The sequence below is a fragment of the Arachis hypogaea genome, chromosome 1, assembly GCF_003086295.3.
Source record: "Arachis hypogaea cultivar Tifrunner chromosome 1, arahy.Tifrunner.gnm2.J5K5, whole genome shotgun sequence".
NCBI classification, from domain to species: Eukaryota; Viridiplantae; Streptophyta; class Magnoliopsida; order Fabales; family Fabaceae; genus Arachis; species Arachis hypogaea.
In genome coordinates this window covers 23,921,063-23,944,343 of record NC_092036.1, presented here as the reverse complement: position 1 = coordinate 23,944,343, position 23,281 = coordinate 23,921,063, and the positions used below count along the sequence as shown (strand labels likewise).

The window sequence follows — 23,281 nt, the reverse complement described above, 5'->3', positions numbered from 1 at the left end:
TCTGTTTGTTCTACTTGTTCTGCTTTAATATGTTTGTTGAAATTTATGGCTTGTTCTGCTTGAATATACTTGTTGAAATATGTGATGTTGAATTTCTTGAATTTATTGACGTTTTTATGTCTTTTTTCTGATTATTAGTGTTTATAGAGCTTTTTGTTGATGTTGCTGTGAATTTATAATTGTTTCTAATTATTAGGGTTGCTGTGAATTACATTTCTTGTAGAACAGATATCCATCTAGTATGAGATTCTCATCGGAGCTCTCTAAATCATATTGTTGTACATCACTTTTTTCAAAATATGTTTTGTATGATAGTATTTGCAAGAAGTTTTAACTACTCCTATTGATGTCAAAATGAATGAATATTAAGGAATTTTTTAATGTCTATTTTTTTTGTATATATAAATTCTTTAATTTAAATTTCAGGTGAGTCATCATTTCCCATGTTAAAAACAAAGTTTTTGAAAAATTCTGTTGATGTTTATCCTGTTGGAAAGTAATTATCATGAGATAGATTTAATTTGTTGGTACTTTGTTATGTTGTCATTTATTGTTTAAGAAGGAATTAGTTTTGTGGATTATTATTGATACTTGATTATTTTATATTTTTTATTTATGTGAAACCAATTTTACAAAACTAGAAAATGGATTAATACAGACAAATTTACAGACGGATTTAGTCTTTATTACAGACATATTTTTGGTTACCGACCGACGGATTTTATCCCTCTGTAAAAGCTCCGTCGGAAATTATTTACCGATGGATTTTTTTCCGTCGAAAAGTTACAGACGGATTTTTACCAGTTATCGACGGATTTTCCCTCGGTAAATTTTCTATCCATTTTCCAAAGGCGACAAACTTTTCGACGGATTTTCCGTCTATAATTACAGACGAATTTTCTGACGGATTTTTCGTCTGTAATTACAGACAGATTTTCCGACAGATTTTTTGTCTGTAATTTGAACTTTAGAAAATTATCTTACACTCTAATTACAGACAGAAAATCCGTCTGTAAATCTGTCAGTAAGGTAAAATAAAATTTTTTTATTTTTCTAATTACAAAATAAACTTATTTTCATACAAAATAAATATAAATTTAATAAATACAAATTTTTATTGATGGTATAAATAGAAAAACACACCAGTGAATACAAAACGCTTTCTTTATAATAAGAAGAAATTATTTCCATACAATAACACAATCTAATTCATTAGATGACAAATAACTACTAGTGGACTCATCAAAATTCAATATCCTAATTTATGTATAGCTTCATTCTTTCTTAAACTTCTTAGTGATGATGGCAATATACTTGCTTCTTGAGATTCTTGGTCCATCAAAATTATTCGCTGCTTCCCACTTTCTGAGCAGAGGATGTCTACCTTACTATATCCGATCTACACTACAGTTATTAGAAAAAAGAACTAAAAAGGAATTGTTACCACTGCAGTTACTTTTGATTAAATTTCAAGTATTTGCCTGCAACAATTTGGAACTCTTCCATAGATTTCTCAGAGTTAGTTCCTTTTAAAGATCATGGAGGCTACCAAATAGCAATAGCAGATTTAGAACATGTAATGCACACAATGCAATAAACCAGAACAAGTCTAAAAGCAAGTGATTCAGATTCAATTCAGTGACTGGATACTTTATTGGTGGACGAAATTGTGATCAATACTTTTCACAACTCAAATAATCCCCGGTGATGAACCCAAAAACTTGGTGTTCAATACCATGGCATAAACACAACTTCGCACAACTAACCAGCAAGTGTACTGGGTCGTCCAAGTAATAAACCTTACGCGAGTAAGGGTCGATCCCACAGAGATTGTTGGTATGAAGCAAGCTATGGTCACCTTATAAATCTTAGTCAGGCAAACTCAAATGGTTATGAATGATGAATAAAACATAAAGATAAAGATAGAGATACTTATGCAATTCATTGGTGGGAATTTCAGATAAGCGTATGGAGATGCTGTGTCCCTTCCGTCTCTCTGCTTTCCTACTGTCTTCATCCAATCCTTCTTACTCCTTTCCATGGCAAGCTGTATGCAAGGGTTTCACCGTTGTCAGTGGCTACCTCCCATCCTCTCAGTGGAAATGTTCAACGCACCCTGTCACGGCACGGCTATCCGGCTGTCGGTTCTCGATCATGTCAGAATAGAATCCAGTGATTCTTTTGCGTCTGTCACTAACGCCCAACAATCGCGAGTTTGAAGCTCGTCACAGTCATTCAATCATTGAATCCTACTCAGAATACCACAGACAAGGTTTAGACCTTCCGGATTCTCTTGAATGCCGCCATCAATTCTAGCTTATACCACGAAGATTCCGGCTAAAGAATCCAAGAGATATCCACCCAATCTAAGGTAGAACGGAGGTGGTTGTCAGGCACACGTTCATAGGTGAGAATGATGATGAGTGTCACGGATCATCACATTCATCAAGTTGAAGAACAAGTGATATCTTAGAACAAGAACAAGTTGAATTGAATAGAAGAACAATAGTAATTGCATTAATACTCGAGGTACAGCAGAGCTCCACACCTTAATCTATGGTGTGTAGAAACTCCACCATTGAAAATACATAAGAACGAGGTCTAGGCATGGCCGAATGGCCAGCCTCCCAATGATCTAAGATAGCATAAGAACAAAGATAGCTACCCCGATCAAAATACAATAGCAAAAGGTCTTATTTATAAAGAACTAGTAGCCTAAGGTTTACAAAGATGAGTAAATGACATAAAAATCCACTTCCGGGCCCACTTGGTGTGTGCTTGGGCTGAGCATTGAAGCATTTTCGTGTAGAGACTTCTCTTGGAGTTAAACGCCAGCTTTTATGCCAGTTTGGGCGTTTAACTCCCATTCTTGTGCCAGTTCCGGCGTTTAACGCTGGGAATTCTGATGGTGACTTTGAACGCCGGTTTGGGCCATCAAATCTTGGGCAAAGTATGGACTATCATATATTGCTGGAAAGCCCAAAATGTCTACTTTCCAACGCCGTTGAGAGCGCGTCAATTGAGCTTCTGTAGCTCCAGAAAATCCACTTTGAGTGCAGGGAGGTCAAAATCCAACAGCATCTGCAGTCCTTTTTAGTCTCTGAATCAAATTTTTGCTCAAGTCCCTCAATTTCAGCCCGAAAATACCTGAAATCACAGAAAAACACACAAACTCATAGTAAAGTCCAGAAAAGTAAATTTCAACTAAAAACTAATAAAAATATACTAAAAACTAGCTAGAACATACTAAAAACATACTAAAAACAATGCCAAAAAGCGTATAAATTATCCGCTCATCACAACACCAAACTTAAATTGTTGCTTGTGCCCAAGCAACTGAAAATCAAATAAGATAAAAAGAAGAGAATATACAATGAATTCCAAAAACATCTATGAAGATCAGTATTAATTAGATGAGCGGGGCTTTTAACTTTTTGCCTCTGAATACTTTTGGCATCTCACTCTATCCTTTGAAATTCAGAATGATTGGCTTCTTTAGGAACTCAGAATCCAGATAGTGTCATTGATTCTCCTAGTTAAGTATGATGATTCTTGAACACAGCTACTTATTGAGTCTTGGCCGTGGCCCAAAGCACTCTGTCTTCCAGTATTACCACCGGATACATACATGCCACAGACACATAATTGGGTGAACCTTTTCAGATTGTGACTCAGCTTTGCTAGAGTCCCCAATTAGAGGTGTCCAGGGTTCTTAAGCACACTCTTATTGCCTTGGATCACAACTTTTATTTTTTTTTGTTCTCTCTTTTTTTTTTCCTTTCTTTTTTTTTTCGTTTTTCTCCTTTTTTTTGTATTCACTGCTTTTTCTTGCTTCAAGAATCATTTTTATGATTTTTCAGATCCTCAGTAACATGTCTCCTTTTTCATCATTCTTTCAAGAGCCAACATTCATGAACCACAAATTCAAAAGACATATGCACTGTTTAAGCATACATTCAGAAAACAAAAGTATTGCCACCACATCAAAATAATTAAACTGTTATAAAATTCAAAATTCATGCAATTCTTCTCTTTTTCAATTAAGAACATTTTTCATTTAAGAGAGGTGATGGATTCATAGGACATTCATAACTTTAAGGCATAGACACTAAGACACTAATGATCACAAGACACAAACATAGCTAAACATAAGCATAATTTTTGAAAAATAGAAAAATAGAGAACAAGGAAATTAAAGAACGGGTCCACCTTAGTGATGGCAGCTTGTTCTTCCTCTTGAAGATCCTATGGAGTGCTTGAGCTCCTCAATGTCTCTTCCTTGTCTTTGTTGCTCCTCTCTCATGATTCTTTGATCTTCTCTAATTTCATGGAGGAGGATGGAATGTTCTTGGTGCTCCACCCTTAGTTGTCCCATGTTGGAACTCAATTCTCCTAGGGAGGTGTTTAGTTGCTCCCAATAGTTTTGTGGAGGAAAGTGCATCCCTTGAGGCATCTCAGGGATTTGATGATGAGAAGGATCTCTTGTTTGCTCCATCCTCTTCTTAGTGATGGGCTTGTCCTCATCAATGGGGATGTCTCCCTCTATGTCAACTCCAACTGAATAACAGAGGTGACAAATGAGATGAGGAAAGGCTAACCTTGCCAAGGTAGAGGACTTGTCTGCCACCTTATAAAGTTCTTGGGATATCACCTCATGAACTTCTATTTCTTCTCCAATCATGATGCTATGAATCATGATAGCCTGGTCTATAGTAACTTCGGACCGGTTGCTAGTGGGAATGATTGAGCGTTGGATAAATTCCAACGATCCCCTAGCCACGGGTTTGAGGTCATGCCTTCTCAATTGAACCGGCTTCCCTCTTGAATCTCTCTTCCATTGGGCGCCCTCTTCACGAATGACTGTGAGGACTTGGTCCAACCTTTGATCAAAGTTGACCCTTCTAGTGTAAGGGTGTTCATCTCCTTGTATCATGGGCAAGTTGAATGCCAACCTTACATTTTTCAGACTAAAATCCAAGTATTTCCCCCGAACCATAGTAAGCCAATTCTTTGGGTCCGGGTTCACACTTTGATCATGGTTCTTGGTGATCCATGCATTGGCATAGAACTCTTGAACCATTAAGATTCTGACTTGTTGAATGGGGTTGGTAAGAACTTCCCAACCTCTCCTTCGGATCTCATGTCGGATCTCCGGATATTCACTCTTTTTGAGTTTGAAAGGGACCTCGGGGATCACCTTTTTCAAGGCCACAACTTCATAGAAGTGGTCTTGATGCACCCTTGAGATGAATCTCTCCATCTTCCATGACTCGGAGGTGGAAGCTTTTGCCTTCCCTTTCCTCTTTCTAGAGGTTTCTCCGGCCTTGGATGCCATAAATGGTTATGGAAAAACAAAAAGCAATGCTATTACCACACCAAACTTAAAAGGTTTGCTCGTCCTCGAGCAAAAGAAAGAAAGAAGAGAGTAGAAGAAGAAGAAATAGAGGAGATGGAGATGGCCTTGTGGTTCGGCCAAAGGGGGGAGAAGTAGTGCTTAGGTTGTATGAAAATGAAGGAGTGAAGAAGGGTTTATATAGGAGTGGGGGGGTTATGGTTCGGTCATGTATGGGTGGGTTTGGGAGGGAAAGTGGTTTGAATTTGAATGGTGGGGTAGGTGGGGTTTTATGAAGGATGGATGTGAGTGGTGAAGAGAAAGATGGGATTTGATAGGTGAAGGGTTTTTGGGGAAGAGGTGTTGAGGTGATTGGTGAATGGGTGAAGAAGAGAGAGAGTGTGGTGGGGTAGGTAGGGATCCTGTGAGGTCCACAGATCCTGAGGTGTCAAGGAAAAGTCATCCCTGCACCAAGTGGCGAGCAAAATTGCTCTTTGTGCCAATTCTGGCGTTAAACGCCGGGCTGGTGCCCATTTCTGGCGTTTAACGCCAACTTCTTGCCTTTTCCTGGCGTTTAACGCCAGTCTGGTGCCCCTTTCTGGCGTTAAACGCCCAGAATGGTGCCAGACTGGGCGTTAAACGCCCATCTGCTAGCCTTACTGGCGTTTAAACGCCAGCAAGTTCTCCTCCAGGGTGTGCTATTTTTCTATTTTTCTTTCTGTTTTTGCTTTTTCAATTGATTTTGTGACTTCTCATGATCATCAACCTACAGAAAACATAAAATAACAAAGGGAAATAGATAAAATATAACATTGGGTTGCCTCCTAACAAGCGCTTCTTTAATGTCAGTAGCTTGACAAAGGGCTCTCATGGAGCCTCACAGATGCTCAGAGCAATGTTGGAACCTCCCAACACCAAACTTAGAGTTTGACTGTGGGGGCTCTGTTTGGCTCTGTTTTGAGAGAAGGTCTTCATGCTTCCTCTCCATGGTGACAGAGGGATATCCTTGAGCCTTGAACACCAAGGATTCTTCATTCACTTGAATGATCAATTCTCCTCTATCAACATCAATCACAGCCTTTGCTGTGGCTAGAAAAGGTCTGCCAAGAATGATGGATTCATCCATGCACTTCCCAGTCTCTAGGACTATAAAATCAGCAGGGATGTAATGGTCCTCAACTTTTACCAGAACATCCTCTACAAGTCCATAAGCTTGTTTTCTTGAGTTGTCTGCCATCTCTAGTGAGATTCTTGCAGCTTGCACCTCAAAGATCCCTAGCTTCTCCATTACGGAGAGAGGCATGAGGTTTACACTTGACCCTAAGTCACACAGAGCCTTCTTAAAGGTCATGGTGCCTATGGTACAAGGTATTGAAAACTTCCCAGGATCCTGTCTCTTTTGAGGTAATTTCTACCTAGACAAGTCATCCAGTTCTTTGGCGAGCAAAGGAGGTTCATCATCCCAAATCTCATTTACAAATAACTTGTCATTTAGCTTCATGAGTGCTCCAAGGTATTTAGCAACTTGCTCTTCAGTGACATACTCATCTTCTTCAGAGGAAGAGTACTCATCAGGGCTCATGAATGGCAGAAGTAAGTCCAATGGAATCTCTATGGTCTCATTTTGAGCCTTAGATTCCCATGGTTCCTCATTGGGGAACTCATTGGAATTCAGTGGACGTCCATTGAGGTCTTCCTCAGTGGCGTTCACTGCCTCTTCCTCCTCTCCAAATTCGGCCATGTTGATGGCTTTGCACTCTCCCTTTAGATTTTTTTCTGTATTGCTTGGAAGAGTACTAGGAGGGAGTTCAATAATTTTCTTGCTCAGCTGACCCACTTGTGCCTCCAAATTTCTAATAGAGGACCTTGTTTCAGTCATGAAACTTTGAGTGGTTTTGATTAGATCAGAGACTATGGTTGCTAAGTCAGAGGTGTTCTGCTTAGAACTCTCTGTTTGTTGCTGAGAAGATGATGGAAAAGGCTTGCCATTGCTAAACCTGTTTCTTCCACCATTATTATTGTTGAAACCTTGTTGAGGTCTCTGTTGATCCTTCCATGAGAGATTTGGATGATTTCTCTATGAAGGATTATAGGTGTTTCCATAGGGTTCTCCCATGTAATTCACCTCTTCCATTGAAGGGTTCTCAGGATCATAAGCTTCTTCTTCAGATGAAGCTTCCTTAGTACTGCCTGGTGCATTTTGCATTCCAGACAGACTATGAGAAATCAAATTGACTTGCTGAGTCAATATCTTGTTCTGAGCCAGTATGGCATTCAGAGTGTCAATCTCAAGAACTCCTTTCTTCTGATTTGTCCCATTGTTCACAGGATTCCTTTCAGAAGTGTACATGAATTGGTTATTTGCAACCATTTCAATTAGTTCTTGAGCTTCTGTAGGCGTCTTCTTCAGATGAAGAGATCCTCCAGCAGAGCTATCCAAAGACATCTTGGATAGTTCAGAGAGACCATCATAGAAAACACCTATGATGCTCCATTCAGAAAGCATGTCAGAGGGACACTTTCTGATTAATTGTTTGTATCTTTCCCAAGCTTCATAGAGGGATTCTCCTTCCTTCTTTCTGAAGGTTTGGACTTCCACTCTAAGCTTACTCAATTTTTGAGGTGGAAAGAACTTTTCGAAGAAGGCATTGACTAGCTTTTCCCAAGAGTTCAGGCTTTCTTTAGGTTGTGAGTCCAACCATATCCTAGCTCTGTCTCTTACAGCAAAAGGGAATAGCATAAGTCTGTAGACCTCAGGGTCAACCCCATTAGTCTTGACAGTGTCACAGATTTGCAAGAACTCAGCTAAGAACTGATGAGGATCTTCCAATGGAAGTCCATGGAACTTGCAATTCTGTTGCATTAGAGAAACTAATTGAGGCTTAAGCTCAAAGTTGTTTGCTCCAATGGCAGGGATGGAGATGCTTCTCCCATAGAAGTCGGGAGTAGGTGTAGTAAAGTCACCCAGCACCTTCCTTGCATTGTTGGCATTGTTGTTGTTTTCGGCTGCCATGGGGTCTTCTTCTTTGAAGATTTCTATTAGGTCCTCTACAGAGAATTGTGCCTTAGCTTCTCTTAGCTTTCGCTTCAAGGTCCTTTCAGGTTCAGGGTCAGCCTCAACAAGAATGCTTTTGTCTTTGCTCCTGCTCATATGAAAGAGAAGAAAACAAGGAAATATGGAATCCTCTATGTCACAGTATAGAGATTCCTTGAGGTGTCAGAGGAAAAGAAAAATAGAAGGTAGAATTAGAAAATTCGAACTTATCAAGAAAGATGGAGTTCGAATTGTGCATTAAGGAATAGTGTTAGTCCATAAATAGAAGGATGTGAGAAGAAGGGAAGAAATTTTCGAAAATTAATTAAAAACATTTTAAAAAAAACATTTTGAAAAACTTTAATTGATTTTCGAAAATCAAGATTGAGAAAGAAGTAAAGTGATTTTTGAAAAAGATTTTGAAATTAGAAATCAAAAAGATATGATTGAAAACTATTTTGAAAAACATGTGATTAAGAAGATATGATTGGTTTTAAAAAAAATGTGATTGAGAAGATATGATTTGAAAAACATTTTAAAAAGATTTGATTTTAAAAATTAATAACTTGGCTAACAAGAAAAGATATGATTCAAACATTAAACCTTTCTCAACAGAAAAGGCAACATACTTGAAATGTTGAAGCAAATCATTAATTGATAGCAAGTATCTTTGAAAATGGAAAGAAATTGATTTTGAAAAAGATTTGATTGAAAAGATATGATTTGAAAAAGATTTGATTTTGAAAAGATTTTGAAAACCTGAAAAAAATTTGAATTGAAAACAAAATCTTCCCTCTTGTGCCATCCTGGCGTTAAACGCCCAGAATGGTGCACATTCTGGCGTTTAACGCCCAAACTACTACCCTTTTGGGCGTTAAACGCCCAGCCAGGCACTCTGGCTGGCGTTTAAATGCCAGTTTGCTTTCCTCACTGGGCGTTTTGAACGCCCAGTTTTTTTCTGTGTAATTCCTCTGCTGTATGTTCTGAATCTTCAATTCTCTGTATTATTGACTTGAAAAGACACAAATAAAAAATATTTTTGGATTTTTAATAATGAGGAATAATCAAAATGCAACTGAAATCAAATAAACAATGCATGCAAGACACCAAACTTAAAAGTTAGTATACTATTGACATTAACAGAATGAGAATGCACATGAGAAACAACAAAACACTCAAGTCAAGAGAATTCAAAGATCAGAGCAAGTAAATCATCAAGAACAACTTGAAGATCACTGAAGACACATGAAAAATGCAAGAAAAACAGAAACATGCAATTGACACCAAACTTAAAATGAGACTCTAGACTCAACAAGAAACATAAAATATTTTTGGTTTTTTATGATTTTGTAAATTTTTTTGTGCTTTTTTTTCGAAAATTAAGTGGAAAAGAAAATAAAGGTATCAAAATTCTTAATGAGAATTCCAAGAATCATGCAATGTTAGTCTAAAGCTTTAGTCTAAAGAAATTAGACATGGCTAGCCAAGCTTCAGCAGGACATTGCATTCAAGAGCTAAATTGATGAAGATCAATCAGCTTTGGTGATGATAAGAACATCACCTTGAAACACTAGAATTCATTCTTAAGAACTCTGAAGAAAAACACCTAATCTAAGCAACAAGATGAACCGTCAGTTGTCCAAACTCAACAATCCCCGGCAACGGCGCCAAAAACTTGGTGGACGAAATTGTGATCAATACTTTTCACAACTCAAATAATCCTAGGTGATGAACCCAAAAACTTGGTGTTCAATACCATGGCATAAACACAACTTCGCACAACTAACCAGCAAGTGTACTGGGTCGTCCAAGTAATAAACCTTACGCGAGTAAGGGTCGATCCCACAGAGATTGTTGGTATGAAGCAAGCTATGGTCACCTTATAAATCTTAGTCAGGCAAACTCAAATGGTTATGAATGATGAATAAAACATAAAGATAAAGATAGAGATACTTATGCAATTCATTGGTGGGAATTTCAGATAAGCGTATGGAGATGCTGTGTCCCTTCCGTCTCTCTGCTTTCCTACTGTCTTCATCCAATCCTTCTTACTCCTTTCCATGGCAAGCTGTATGCAAGGGTTTCACCGTTGTCAGTGGCTACCTCCCATCCTCTCAGTGGAAATGTTCAACGCACCCTGTCACGGTACGGCTATCCAGCTGTCGGTTCTCGATCATGTCAGAATAGAATCCAGTGATTCTTTTGCGTCTGTCACTAACGCCCCACAATCGCGAGTTTGAAGCTCGTCACAGTCATTCAATTATTGAATCCTACTCAGAATACCACAGAAAAGGTTTAGACCTTCCGGATTCTCTTGAATGCCGCCATCAATTCTAGCTTATACCACGAAGATTCCGGTTAAAGAATCCAAGATATATCCACCCAATCTAAGGTAGAACGGAGGTGGTTGTCAGGCACACGTTCATAGGTGAGAATGATGATGAGTGTCACGGATCATCATATTCATCAAGTTGAAGAACAAGTGATATCTTAGAACAAGAACAAGTTGAATTGAATAGAAGAACAATAGTAATTGCATTAATACTCGAGGTACAGCAGAGCTCCACACCTTAATCTATGGTGTGTAGAAACTCCACCGTTGAAAATACATAAGAACGAGGTCTAGGCATGGCCGAATGGCCATCCTCCCAATGATCTAAGATAGCATAAGAACAAAGATAGCTACCCCGATCAAAATACAATAGCAAAAGGTCTTATTTATAAAGAACTAGTAGCCTAAGGTTTACAAAGATGAGTAAATGACATAAAAATCCACTTCCGAGCCCACTTGGTGTGTGCTTGGGCTGAGCATTGAAGCATTTTCGTGTAGAGACTTCTCTTGGAGTTAAACGCCAGCTTTTATGCCAGTTTGGGCGTTTAACTCCCATTCCTGTGCCAGTTCCGGCGTTTAACGCTGGGAATTCTGATGGTAACTTTGAACACCGGTTTGGGCCATCAAATCTTGGGCAAAGTATAGACTATCATATATTGCTGGAAAGCCCAAGATGTCTACTTTCCAACGCCATTGAGAGCGCGCCAATTGGGCTTCTGTCGCTCCAGAAAATCCACTTTGAGTGCAGGGAGGTCAGAATCCAACAGCATCTGCAGTCCTTTTTAGTCTCTGAATCAGATTTTTGCTCAAGTCCCTCAATTTCAGCCAGAAAATACCTGAAATCACAGAAAAACACACAAACTCATAGTAAAGTCCAAAAAAGTAAATTTCAACTAAAAACTAATAAAAATATACTAAAAACTAGCTAGAACATACTAAAAACATACTAAAAACAATGCCAAAAAGCGTATAAATTATCCGCTCATCATTTATACAAGTCTTTGATCAATTAAGCAATCAAGAACTGTCATTGAGTTGAGGAAGAGAAGAGGCCTCAATTCACAATAATTATATGAACATGAAAATGCAATGTCTGAAGAGAAAACAACATAAATGAATCAATTAAATAAAAAAAGAAAACAGTAAGAATTGAAGTAGAAGATGATGATGGAGAAAGAAGAATACCTCTTCCCTATGTGTTGCTTTCTCAACAGCATCAAGGTTCCTTCTTGAAGAAGCATTCTTCCTTGCCACCACACAATCCACAGAAGCAGAAGCATGACCTGATGCGAATCCAATTCCAGGGCCACACCATACATCCTGAAAAGAAGAAGAAGAAGAAGAAGAAGAAGAAGAAGAAGAAGAAGCATGTTTTTGGTGACATGTTATGCTGCTTTTTTCAGTGTTCCTCATTCTGCACTTCTTGTTCTTCCTAGTGTTCTTCCAATCAGCAGAGGATCGAATCACAGCAGGAACTGAGAGGTTTCATTAGAGAAAGAGGAGAGGATGAGAGAGGATATGGTGGATTTGCAGCTTGTGGTTTGGATCATGGGAAAATAATGTTGAATCATTATGAACAAAGAAATAATATTGAATCATTAAAAAGAACTAACCGTTCCATGATCTTTTAGCCACTCTCCTAAAGGTCTATTAGTATTCTGAGGATCATAGGGTTCACCATAAAAGAAGTCCAGAACAACCATATAGTAACCAGAAGCTGCAATCTTGTCTGCAGGCTTCCTAAATAACAAAAGATGAACAATGTTATTTAGGACAGGAACACATTGAGATGGAAAACAGAGATAATTGACAATAAGAGCAGATTGAATCAAATTAGCCTCCTGCTTCTATTGGTGGTAAAATTTATCAAAACCTTCAGAAATTTCAAGTGAAAGATAGCGAGGCTTTAATCTTAGCAAGTAACCTCAAACAAGAAAAGCTTATACCTTCCTTTCTTGTCAATTTTTGTTCAGTCAACTATCAAACAAGAAGACATTCAAATAATTAGAATAAAGCAACAAAATTTGGTTTAATGAGGAGAAATAAGCTACAAGACATATCCTGAATATTAGATTAAATTACCTTATCCATTAAACTCCAAGGAAGTAGTAGTAGTAGTAGTAGTAACAATAAACAAACATAATTCCTGCTTTCACTTGTCAAATATCTTGTAGCTCGCTCTCCATCCAAAAAAGCCTGGGAGGTTCAGCATGTCATCGGTATACACTCCAATTTGAAAAAAAAATTATTTCTTATAAATTAGACTCATCCCAAATATATTGATGGGTCAACACATTCTCTTAACCTTTAGGCTTCCTTTTGTACAAAAGATAACAGAAAATGAAGGTACGAAAGAGGGATACACTGCATTTTTCTAGTGTATCTAGAAAAGAAATAAGTGCCTTATAATTGTGGCACATGAATCATAGAAGCCATCGGGTACACATTTTAAATTAAATTTTGCATGAGTATAGTTTCACTGCCCTCCAAACTTTAAAAGATATAATTCAAAGCACAAAAAGTGACAAGAAGCAGCAAGATAGTCATAATCAATTTGAAGTCAAAGTATTACCTTTGATTTTCTTGATCAGCTATTCTTCTGAGATGTGTGCTTTATACTCTAATATCAATAGAAACACTTATAGTGCAGTAGGTGAATAGTGAATACAATTATAAACAAACAAAAAGATACTATTTTAATTTATGAATATAATTATTACAAGTTTTGAGAGTAGAGAGTAGTGTACCTACTACTTTAGCGATATCAGTTTGAATAAGGGTGAGTCCTACCATAAGAGTGTAGGCACCCCTTCCAGCTAAGGACGCTTCAGCTTCATTTGCCTCCAACAAGTTGAGATCACTTGCATTCACATAATGATGCTTAACCACTTCAGATGCCTTGCTTGACAGAACAACAAGAATGCATAAAAGAATCAGCATTTTAAGAGAATGTTAACAAATAACCATAAGGACTTAAAGGTTGAAAGGCTCATTATTTGACTGAAAAGCGCATGCATGTTTTCTTATACCAAATTAATTTACCATTAATCTCCATGGATTTTGAGACCCTATAAGCTCATTCCACTTTCACACACATAAAATCTATTCTTAATTTCTCCTGAATAATGACGACAGAAAGCCAGAAATAGGCAAAACAGCAAACAGGTAGAATGCATGCAACAAACTCTTTCAACAGAGTCCATTTCAAAATGTACCCAATCTGATTCAGTTCAATGCTCAACAAATTTAATGCCCAATCTGATTCGTTCTTCCTCTTGACTTAGTGCTATATTCAACAAAGTGTTTAGGAATTCTGGGGGTATTTCATTTCCTATCACCAACAAAAAATTATAAGAATTCATTCAAGTACAATATATAATTGAACGAGGAAGAAAAAACCACCTTCAAGGAGTGCATCACGAACTTCTTCTAGTGTTACATTCATGCTTTCAACAGAATTGACAAATTCTTTGCTTTCTTTGGTTCAATGATCTAAAGAAAGCAGGAAGTAAAACTAAAAGAAATTCGAAACTTACTGGAAGGATCCTGCTTTGAGCTGATTCCAAACCATAGCCTGATCTGAGTTTGCTTGAACCTTATCTATAAACAGAAAATTTGGAAGTTTACCATATAGCCTCTATAAACAGCCTGGATCTTAGATGCCGCGGCATGTTGGTTTCTTAAAGTTGGTTCTGGTCTATAGCCAACCTCCTCGTGGTGATGAACAACCCTGGAAGAAGTAGCTTTAGGAGAGGTAGCATGCAGAGAAGGAGCCTTCAGAGACGCAGCTTAGATAAACTTCAATCATATGACACAACTCGCATATAGAAAATGAGCATAAAAATATTAGTTTGCAGATTTTGCTTCCTTTCCATATAGAAATGAGCATAAAAACATTAGTATTCTGTTTTCTATATTTCAAATTTTTTATTACTGATTATGAAACAACTTAATTAGCATCTATCAGATCCTTTTAGTTTATGACTTTATACAACATAATTATATTCATCTACATTCTTATAGACCAGAATCCCAAAATTTCAAAATATTAGAAATGATTAAGTATTTTAATACTACTACAAGTCTCTATCAGTAACAAGAAAACCAAGCCTAACAACAACAAAAAAAAATCAAGAACATGCCAAACAGGATCAAGATTTTCCACATCATAAATAAATAAATAAATATAAATAAAATCACTTACATTAGGTACTTGCTTCTTCTTGGAGTGGTGTGTGAAAACCGTCGTTATTGCAGAAAACCAACTACCCTTCTTTTTCATATCAGTAGCATTAGTATCTTTTCTTGTAAAGAGTTTATGATTTTAGAAAACTCCAAATATAACATGAATCCAGTGTTGTAAGATCAAAATCACATTCATTTTTATACAATCTTTGACTCAGTTCAAAACGTACCTCGTCTCTCTTGAAGGCTTTGGCATTAGAACTACAGGAATGGTTCATGCAGCTTTGCAAAGGAAAAAAGCAGTTCCTACAATAAAATTTAAAAGGATTCAGGTATAATTACAAATAAAACTGCATAATTTCAATAACCAGTAGGCAAACACTAACTGTGATTCATTCATTACCTTGGCAACAAACAGAATAGTCTTCACCAAGAGCATCTAAATATGGTTGTGTAATTTTCTCAACTTCTTCCTACCATTAACAATGACGATGAAAGGAATTGAGTCAAAAGAGTTTCTTTCATTGGAAATAAAGTAGAAAAGTAATTTGAACAAAATTCTAACCTTATCAGAATTTTTCAGATCATCAATGTATAAAAAGTAGTCCTCCACAGGAAAAGCTACAACTAAATCACTGGAATATATAAACCAAGGATTAATACACAGGTTAGTTCAATCCAAAATTTTAATTCAATAGAAAAAAAAATGGTAGAGACTAGAAAGGGTTACACAGTCATAGGGAAGAAACAAAGAAGAGAAGAATAAAGGGAGTTCGTTCACAAAAAGCTTGCCATATCTGTCACTGTAATAAAATCCTAAATTTGTTTTGAGAACAGAACAGATACAATTGTAAGAAAATCAATGTAATCTGAAGGAACGACGGAACCTACCTGAACCAACGGCGATGAGAAGAAGAGATAGAAGTGGCAGCGACGACGCTGGCGAGCTTTAGCGAGCAGCGACAAAAAACGGCGTGGAGAAGATAGCGAAATTCATCGGCATCGAAACTGAAAGAGAGAGAGATTGGGGAAGGGGTGTGATGGAGCTTCGAGAACGGCGGTGAAGGGGCGAAAGGCACCAATGATGAAGGATTAGGAGCGAATCGGTGAGAAGCGGCGTCGACGAATGATGGGGTGTTTTGTAAAATGAAGACGCCGTCGAAAAGAACGTGATTTTTATACCCTTATTTTCACCTCTTTCGACAGAATAATTTAAATTATAGACGGAAAATCCGTCTATAATAATTTAATAAAATGTAGCGTTTTGTCTATTTAATTACAGATGAATTTTCCGTCTGTAACTATTTTTTACGGAAAAAAATTAATTTTTTCGACGGAATTATAGACGGATTCTCTTTTTTGTCTGTAATTTATGCTAATCTATTTTTTTTTTTTTTGACAAAAAAATTCTTTTAAAATTTCGTCTGTATTTCAGTGGGATAAAATCCATCAAAAATATTCGTCTGTAATAACTAATTTTTTAGTAGTATTATAAGTTTAATTAGTAATTTATTGATTGAACTAATAAACTAATAATTTAACTGATTTGATCACTCATTTGATTCTTACAACTATGATTGGAGGTGCAGCTATGCACATTAAATAATTTGTACCCCGTCGACATTCATTCATTAATTAATACTGTCACTTTATTACACTCATTGCGTACAAATATAGGTACGTACGTGCAAAGACGCACACGCTCGGAAAGTGATCTTTTTGGGAAGAATAACGAAATACCCGTTGAAAGCATAAGTATATAGTAATGCAAATTATTGAGAGTTATATATTGTTTGCATATATAAAAATAAGCGTTAAAATAAGACTTTGTGTTAAATAATATTACTCGAAAATTCAAAATCATTGAGACGGCGTAATACAAGTGTTACATCTCTTAAGAATAAGATTTATAAAAATTTATAAGTATAAGACATTTTTTATCATATGATTAGATAATTTTTAGAATTGAGTTAGTACATTTAATTTTAATTATAATATGGTATAAAAATTTATCTAATTTAATGTTGTTAGGTGTTACGGTCCGGTCCAGACCACGAACGGGTCGGCCCGACCCATCGAGAACCCGACCCGAACGGCCAAGTCCTCAGCGCTCGCCACGATGCCAGGACACGGATCCTCACCACCCCATCAATATGATTGAGGAAGCTTCGGGGAAGATGGGCCTGTCCCCCCAGGACCCACCTCTGACACAGTATAAATAGGGAAGGACCTACCCTTCCCTCGAGGTACGTCACACTTTTCTACCTTACCATTTTCCCGTCTGCACACTAGCTGACTAGAGCGTCGGAGTGTCTTTGCAGGTGACACCCCCTCTCTCCTCCCACCACGAGAGCTCGGCTACCCGGCAATCCCGAACCCAGCACGATCCCGATTGAAGCGTTCTCATCTCCTCCAACGAATCACCCGAACCGTCCGGTAACCGAATACCGAACATTGGCGCCGTCTATGGGAACCGCTTAAATGGAAGTTGCGCCGGGTCCCGGAGACCAAGGCCGAGGGGCCGGAGCGGAGGGGGCAGCCTCTGTCGCCTCATTAAGGGGGCGGCGGAGGTCCCCCCAACAACACACTGAACAGCACACGAGGACACGACCCTTCGGGGGAACGGGCGGCGACAGCGCCATAATAATGCAGGAGCTACGCCACAGGGTCCAGAACCTGGAGCGACAGTTGGCCGACCAGGAGCGTGACGGATGAACCACCGATCCCAGCTACACCCCATCCCCTGATCCGCGAGGACACGACAACCTGTGATAATGGGCGTCACCCCATTCCACCGATCCATCCTCGAAGTCCGGTTGCCGAAACACTTCGACAAACCAACGGACATGAGGTACGATGGAACTCAAGACCCTCTAGAACACCTCACGGCTTTCGAGGCGAGGATGAATCTAGAGGGAGTAGGGGACGAGGTGAGGTGCCGTGCCTTCCCGGTAACCCTAGCGGGACCCGCGATCAGGTGTGTAACACCCTAATATTCAAATCCTTATGCTCGAGTCATAAGTCAATGATATTACGGTGGTACGACTCTCAGGTGGATTTTTAAATATATAAACATAGGTAATTTCGAAAGGAGTATTAATCGAGAAGCCTGAAAAGAGTAGAAATAAAATCGCGAAGACGTATCACTCACGTTTCGACAACGAAAAGATAAAACGTGAAGCCGAAAGCGATATATGGACAAGGCATAAAGGAGATTAAGAGATAGATAACAGATAGATATATATAATATAAGTAAATAGCCACTAGTCGCGACCCGCGAAGTTTAGGCCGGCTAGGGTACAGTATGAAGGTAACTGACAACAGTACATCCTAATCTCTCCCAAAGGAAAGATAAGAGCCTCTATAGGCAAGTTCCAAAAGAGTTCAACACATAATATAATCTTTTCAAAACAAAGGTGGAGAGATTCTACGGAAAACACAAAGTGGAGAAAATAAAGATCTTCGCCGGCTCTCAGACGAACCACAGCTCACTTCTGAGCACCTGGACCTGTATCTGAAAAACAAGAGATATATACGAAATGAGAACCCCGGGCCCATGGGTTCCCAGTACGGTAAAAGTGCCAAATAAATACAATGCACTGCAATAAAAACTCACTAAGCATCCTAAACTCCTTTTCACCAAGTATCCAGCCTAGATTCTCACTAATCCATGAATAGGCATCTGTCGTAAGGGGATACTAAATCTAGTTCATGTTACACATGTTTCCCAACTCGCTGATTCTTACACGAATCAGACTCAGAATCATAAGCAAAACCATCACCAGTTGTTCTGTCTCAGCAACTCTATATCAATACATCATACCCTCGCCTGGAGCTAGTGAAATCACATCACTGCGTCTACCCAGGGGGCTCAAATTATCTCATTCAAAAATCATCATCATCATGCAATCGCATCATCAATTCATCTCATCAAGAACAGCCACCAACATCCACCGACACCAACATGAGGGATCTCTCAGTTGTACAAACACAAGCAATACAGACAAGTAATACACAAATAAGGTACAAGTAGAACAAGTAGCACATAATCAGGTAACATAGCATATATGATGTAGAAATCCAAAACAAATAGGCAAACCCAAACAATTCAAACATATGCAAATGATGTATGCCTGCCCTATGGCTGATGATATCATCTGTCGGTTATATAGCCAACCCGACATGTCCTGGTAGCTAACCATTGGACAGAAACACCCCTTGCGGAGCAAGTAGGTTTGAGCTACAACCCCCTTGCTACTACCCGCTCAACCCAGAGCCAGTGGAACAACCACTACTGCGGCTACTACCCAGGCGGGTGTTTAAAAGCTCAACCTGGAGCGAGTGGATTCACCACTACTGCCGCTACTACCCAGGCGTCACAATCTCTGACCTGGAGCAAGCGGGACGAACCACAACCCTTGCTACTGCCCAGGTATCTTAAGCATTAACCCGGAGCAAGCGGGACGAACCACAACCCTTGCTACTGCCCAGGTATCTTAAGCATTAACCCGGAGCAAGCGGGACGAACCACAACCCTTACTACTGCCCAGGTATCTTAAGCATATATTCATTCAATCTCAATTCATATTATCAATCCTCATTGTTATCAAATCTCAAACATTAACCTGGAGCAAGTGGGACGAACCACAACCCTTACTACTACCCAGGTATCACAAATACATTCATTCAAAACTCCATAATTAAACTCATTTATCATAAACATCCTTTTCCGTCTCACACCCGGAGCAAGTGGACAACGCCACTGCCTACTACCCGGGGTTACACATCACATTTTAACATCTTCCATTATTATCCATTTAACACATTCATTCATTAATCATATATGCATTTATACTTAGCCATAATCAATAATGGCTTTGCCGTGACCCGGCAATAACTCAGCCATCCGGCTCATGGTCCATTCAAGAACCAGCCATTTATCAATAAATATAGCCCTTCAGCTCATGGCATACACGGTACTCCCACCGTCATCCTCCATATCTCATATATTCATCGTTGATCATCATTGATCATAACTTTTCCCCTTGCTTCACTCGCAAGTTACCACATCCCCTAGCTCCTTTCTCATTGCTAGGCATATCATAATGATTTAATACATAAGGGGTGAGATCGGAGGCTTAGAAGTATGAGATTTGGCTTTTAAAACTCAAATATCAACTTTGGCATGAAAACAATGCCACGCGTACGCGTACTCCACGCGCACGCGTGGATGGCCTTAAAAACTCATCGACGCGCAAGCGTCATGCACGCTAACGCGTGGATTAAAAATTTGCCAAATCGACGCGCACGCGTCAACCACGCGTACGCGTGGATACTCTCGTGCCCCAGGCACAAAGCTGGCACAGTTCTGGCACAACTCTCTGGAAAATGGCTGGGCATTGGGGTGCAGCACTATCGGCGCGCCCGCGCACATCACGCGCACGCGTGGATGGCGCTTTCTGGAAGATTGGCGCGTACGCGCCAAGTGCGCCCACGCGCAAGGGGTTATTCTGCTAAAAATTTTCTAAGTTAAAAACTGCAGAATTCACAGATTTAGACCCCAATCTTCCAATGGACATAACTTCCTCATTTTAAATCATTTTTCATCCGTTCTTCGAACGGCATGGACATCCCGGATCCCATTTCATTTCTAAACAGATTTGGCGCAAAACAGAGATCCGTAGTCCAAGTTATGTCTCACCAACGTATGCCCAAAAACCATATTTTTCATAAAAACCACAAAGTGCCATTTCAAAACAAACCATTTCCAACCCTTTTCAAAATCAATCAAAACATGCCAATTTCATCCCTTTTCTTTGAAATCAATTGAAATATATCAAATCCAATATCAAGCCTCCTCAACTCATACATTAACACTTTACTACGATTCACAAAACTGCCATATAACCATTTTTACCCATTTCAAACAAATGGCTAAATTACAAACACATCAACATGTCATACATCCTTCCTCATCTCAATTTCCAACAATACTATTTCCAATCAACCATCATTATACATAATCAATATCATAATCACTATCACGTGGTTTCTCCCACAAATCAACCTTAATCATTCCTCAAGCATATATCACAATATATATACCTCTCATGCATCATCATACCATCAAGACATCAATAATCATAATCACATATATGACCACATAATATTTCTCAACCCAAAACCAAACATACCTCATCTACATAATTTCACCCAAAATTACCAAATTCCACACTTCAACTCCTCAAACCTTATTATTCAACAATCAACCCAATCATTCGCATATTCATTATCTGAAATTCATCCAATCACTTGTGTCATCATACAATGCACACATCAACTTACCTTCCTTACCTCTTTCCGGCCTCCGGCCCAAAATTTACGGCCTCCGGCCCAATTTCACAATTTAAATGCATAAACCACAAATTAATACTCATTACTCAATACATCAAATTTTCAATACACCAAGCATACAAGGCCACACAATTCTCAACCCAATCATTAATTCACATTACATACCAACTATGCATATTAGCACCAACCATTTACACAATCCAAACTTAATCCTAGGGGCATCTAGCCTAGGAATTCTCATCACACCACACGGTACTTAAATGAAACTTAAACCGTACCTCTTGTAGCCAAATCAATTGAGCCTCTTCTTTGGAAGTCTCCACCAACCTTAGCCCTAAGCCTCACCAAAGCTCCTCAAGCAACACCAATCTCCCAATTGTGCACCAAAACCATCAAATGCACTAACACAACCAATATCACATTCATACATCAACCTAGGGCTCATAAAGATGATAAATCACAAGGGTTTGAGCACTTCTTACCTCAGCCCATATGAAGTAGGGATAGAACCCACTTAGAATCCATGTTGGAGTATCCCTAAACACCCAAAATCACAAGATTTCAACACTAACTTCCCAAAAACGTGTAACAGTGGGGAATTTCGAAAACTGGGCAGAGATGAATGGAATATCCACCACAAAACTTAGATAGAAATGTAGAGGATGAGAAGAGCGACGCGTGGCCGCAAACGGCTCGTCAATCGGAGCTCCGTAGCTCAAGTTATGGTGGTTTGAAGATCAAAGAGAGTTAGGTTTTCTCTCTTCTCTTCTCTCTTCTCAATTCAGCGCCCAACACTCATTCTTTAGGGTAAAATGAGCTGAAATGCTCATAACTAATGTTTATATATGTTGGGTCTTGGGCCCACTTAGGCCCAGTTCACTTATTTTTGTCCGTTGGCCCAATTTTGGGCCAAAACCTTTAAGATTAGCGCTCCAAATCGCACTTCAAATATTTCTACCTCTCCTAATCATAATTCCTCATTTCTTAATCTTATTTACTCATAATCAATTTTCTCAGCTGCAGTACCAGACACGTCTCAGCCGGTACTGCCGGTCAAAATTCCACTGCGCGCTTTTACGCAGAAAACTATGTCTTCCGACTCGGAAAAATTCACTGAATCCAAAAATCATATTTAAATCATCAAATTCCAATTGCCAAATATTCCAACCATATTCGCTCCTACTTAACTCATTATTTAATAAATTTCGGTTAGACCGGGTATTACAAGGTGGTTTAACGGCCTCCCGCAGGGGTCCATCTACAGTTTCTCGGACATCAGTCGTGCATTCCTGGCCCAGTTTACAACACGAATAGCAAAGGCAAAGAATCCGATCAACCTTCTGCGGATAACCCAGAGACAGGGAGAGCCGACCAGGAAGTACCTAGATCGGTTCAACGACGAATGCTTGGAAATCGACGGCCTAACCGATTCGGTGGCCAGCCTTTGCCTGACGAACGGCCTCCTCAACGAGAACTTTCGAAAACATCTTACCACGAAACCAGTTTGGACGATGCACGAGATCCAGACGGTAACCAAAGAGTATATAAATGACGAGGAAGTCAGCCGAGTTGTGGCTGCCAATAAACGGCAGTCCAGCTACAGCCAACCTCGGCAACAAGGAAACGGAGAAAGACTAAAGGAACAAACCAGGGAAAAGGCGCCAAGCAAGGCACCAAGGCCATTCCCCCGAGTCGGGAAATTCACCAACTACACTCCGCTCACTCTTCCCATCGTGAAAGTTTACCAACAAATAGCCAAGAAAGGAATCCTGCCGAAGCCCCGACCACTCAAGGACCGCATGGGAGGAGACAAAAACCTCTATTGTGACTACCACAAAGGCTACGGTCACCAAACGCAGGACTGCTTTGACCTGAAGGATGCACTAGAGCAAGCGATAAGGGAAGGTAAGCTAGCAGCATTCTCCCATCTAATCAGGGAGCCAAGGAGACGTTATCGCGACCAAGACGAAGAAGGCAAAACTTGCTCGGAAAAGCGGCGATAAGAGCCAGAAGACAGAGATCACGGCCTCACTGTGATAAACGT

The 23,281-nt window shown here is 39.2% G+C and overlaps 1 protein-coding gene and 1 long non-coding RNA gene across 2 annotated transcripts; one reads left to right on the top strand and one right to left on the bottom strand.

Moving 5' to 3' along the window:
* Positions 1–1,278: 1,278 nt before the first annotated feature.
* LOC112752580 (uncharacterized) lies at positions 1,279–12,434 on the bottom strand. The gene is made up of 3 exons (XR_003177508.3): positions 12,312–12,434; positions 11,884–12,173; positions 1,279–1,404 (listed from the first exon to the last, which is right to left on the bottom strand). It is a non-coding gene; the product is annotated as an uncharacterized lncRNA (long non-coding RNA).
* Positions 12,435–17,657: 5,223 nt separating this feature from the next.
* On the top strand, positions 17,658–23,240 carry LOC112706969 (uncharacterized). The gene is made up of 2 exons (XM_025758539.1): positions 17,658–17,860; positions 22,451–23,240. Exons 1-2 carry the CDS (start codon positions 17,658–17,660, stop codon positions 23,238–23,240), a joined length of 993 nt encoding a protein of 330 aa, XP_025614324.1.
* The last annotated feature ends 41 nt before the right edge of the window (positions 23,241–23,281 follow it).

Bases quoted from the DNA above. Each gene is read 5' to 3' on its own strand.
- LOC112706969 (XM_025758539.1), top strand. From the start codon at position 17,658: ATGGGCGTCACCCCATTCCACCGATCCATCCTCGAAGTCCGGTTGCCG. The intron at 17,861-22,450 runs GTGTGTAACACC...AATTTCGGTTAG, and splicing joins CTAGCGGGACCCGCGATCAG to ACCGGGTATTACAAGGTGGT.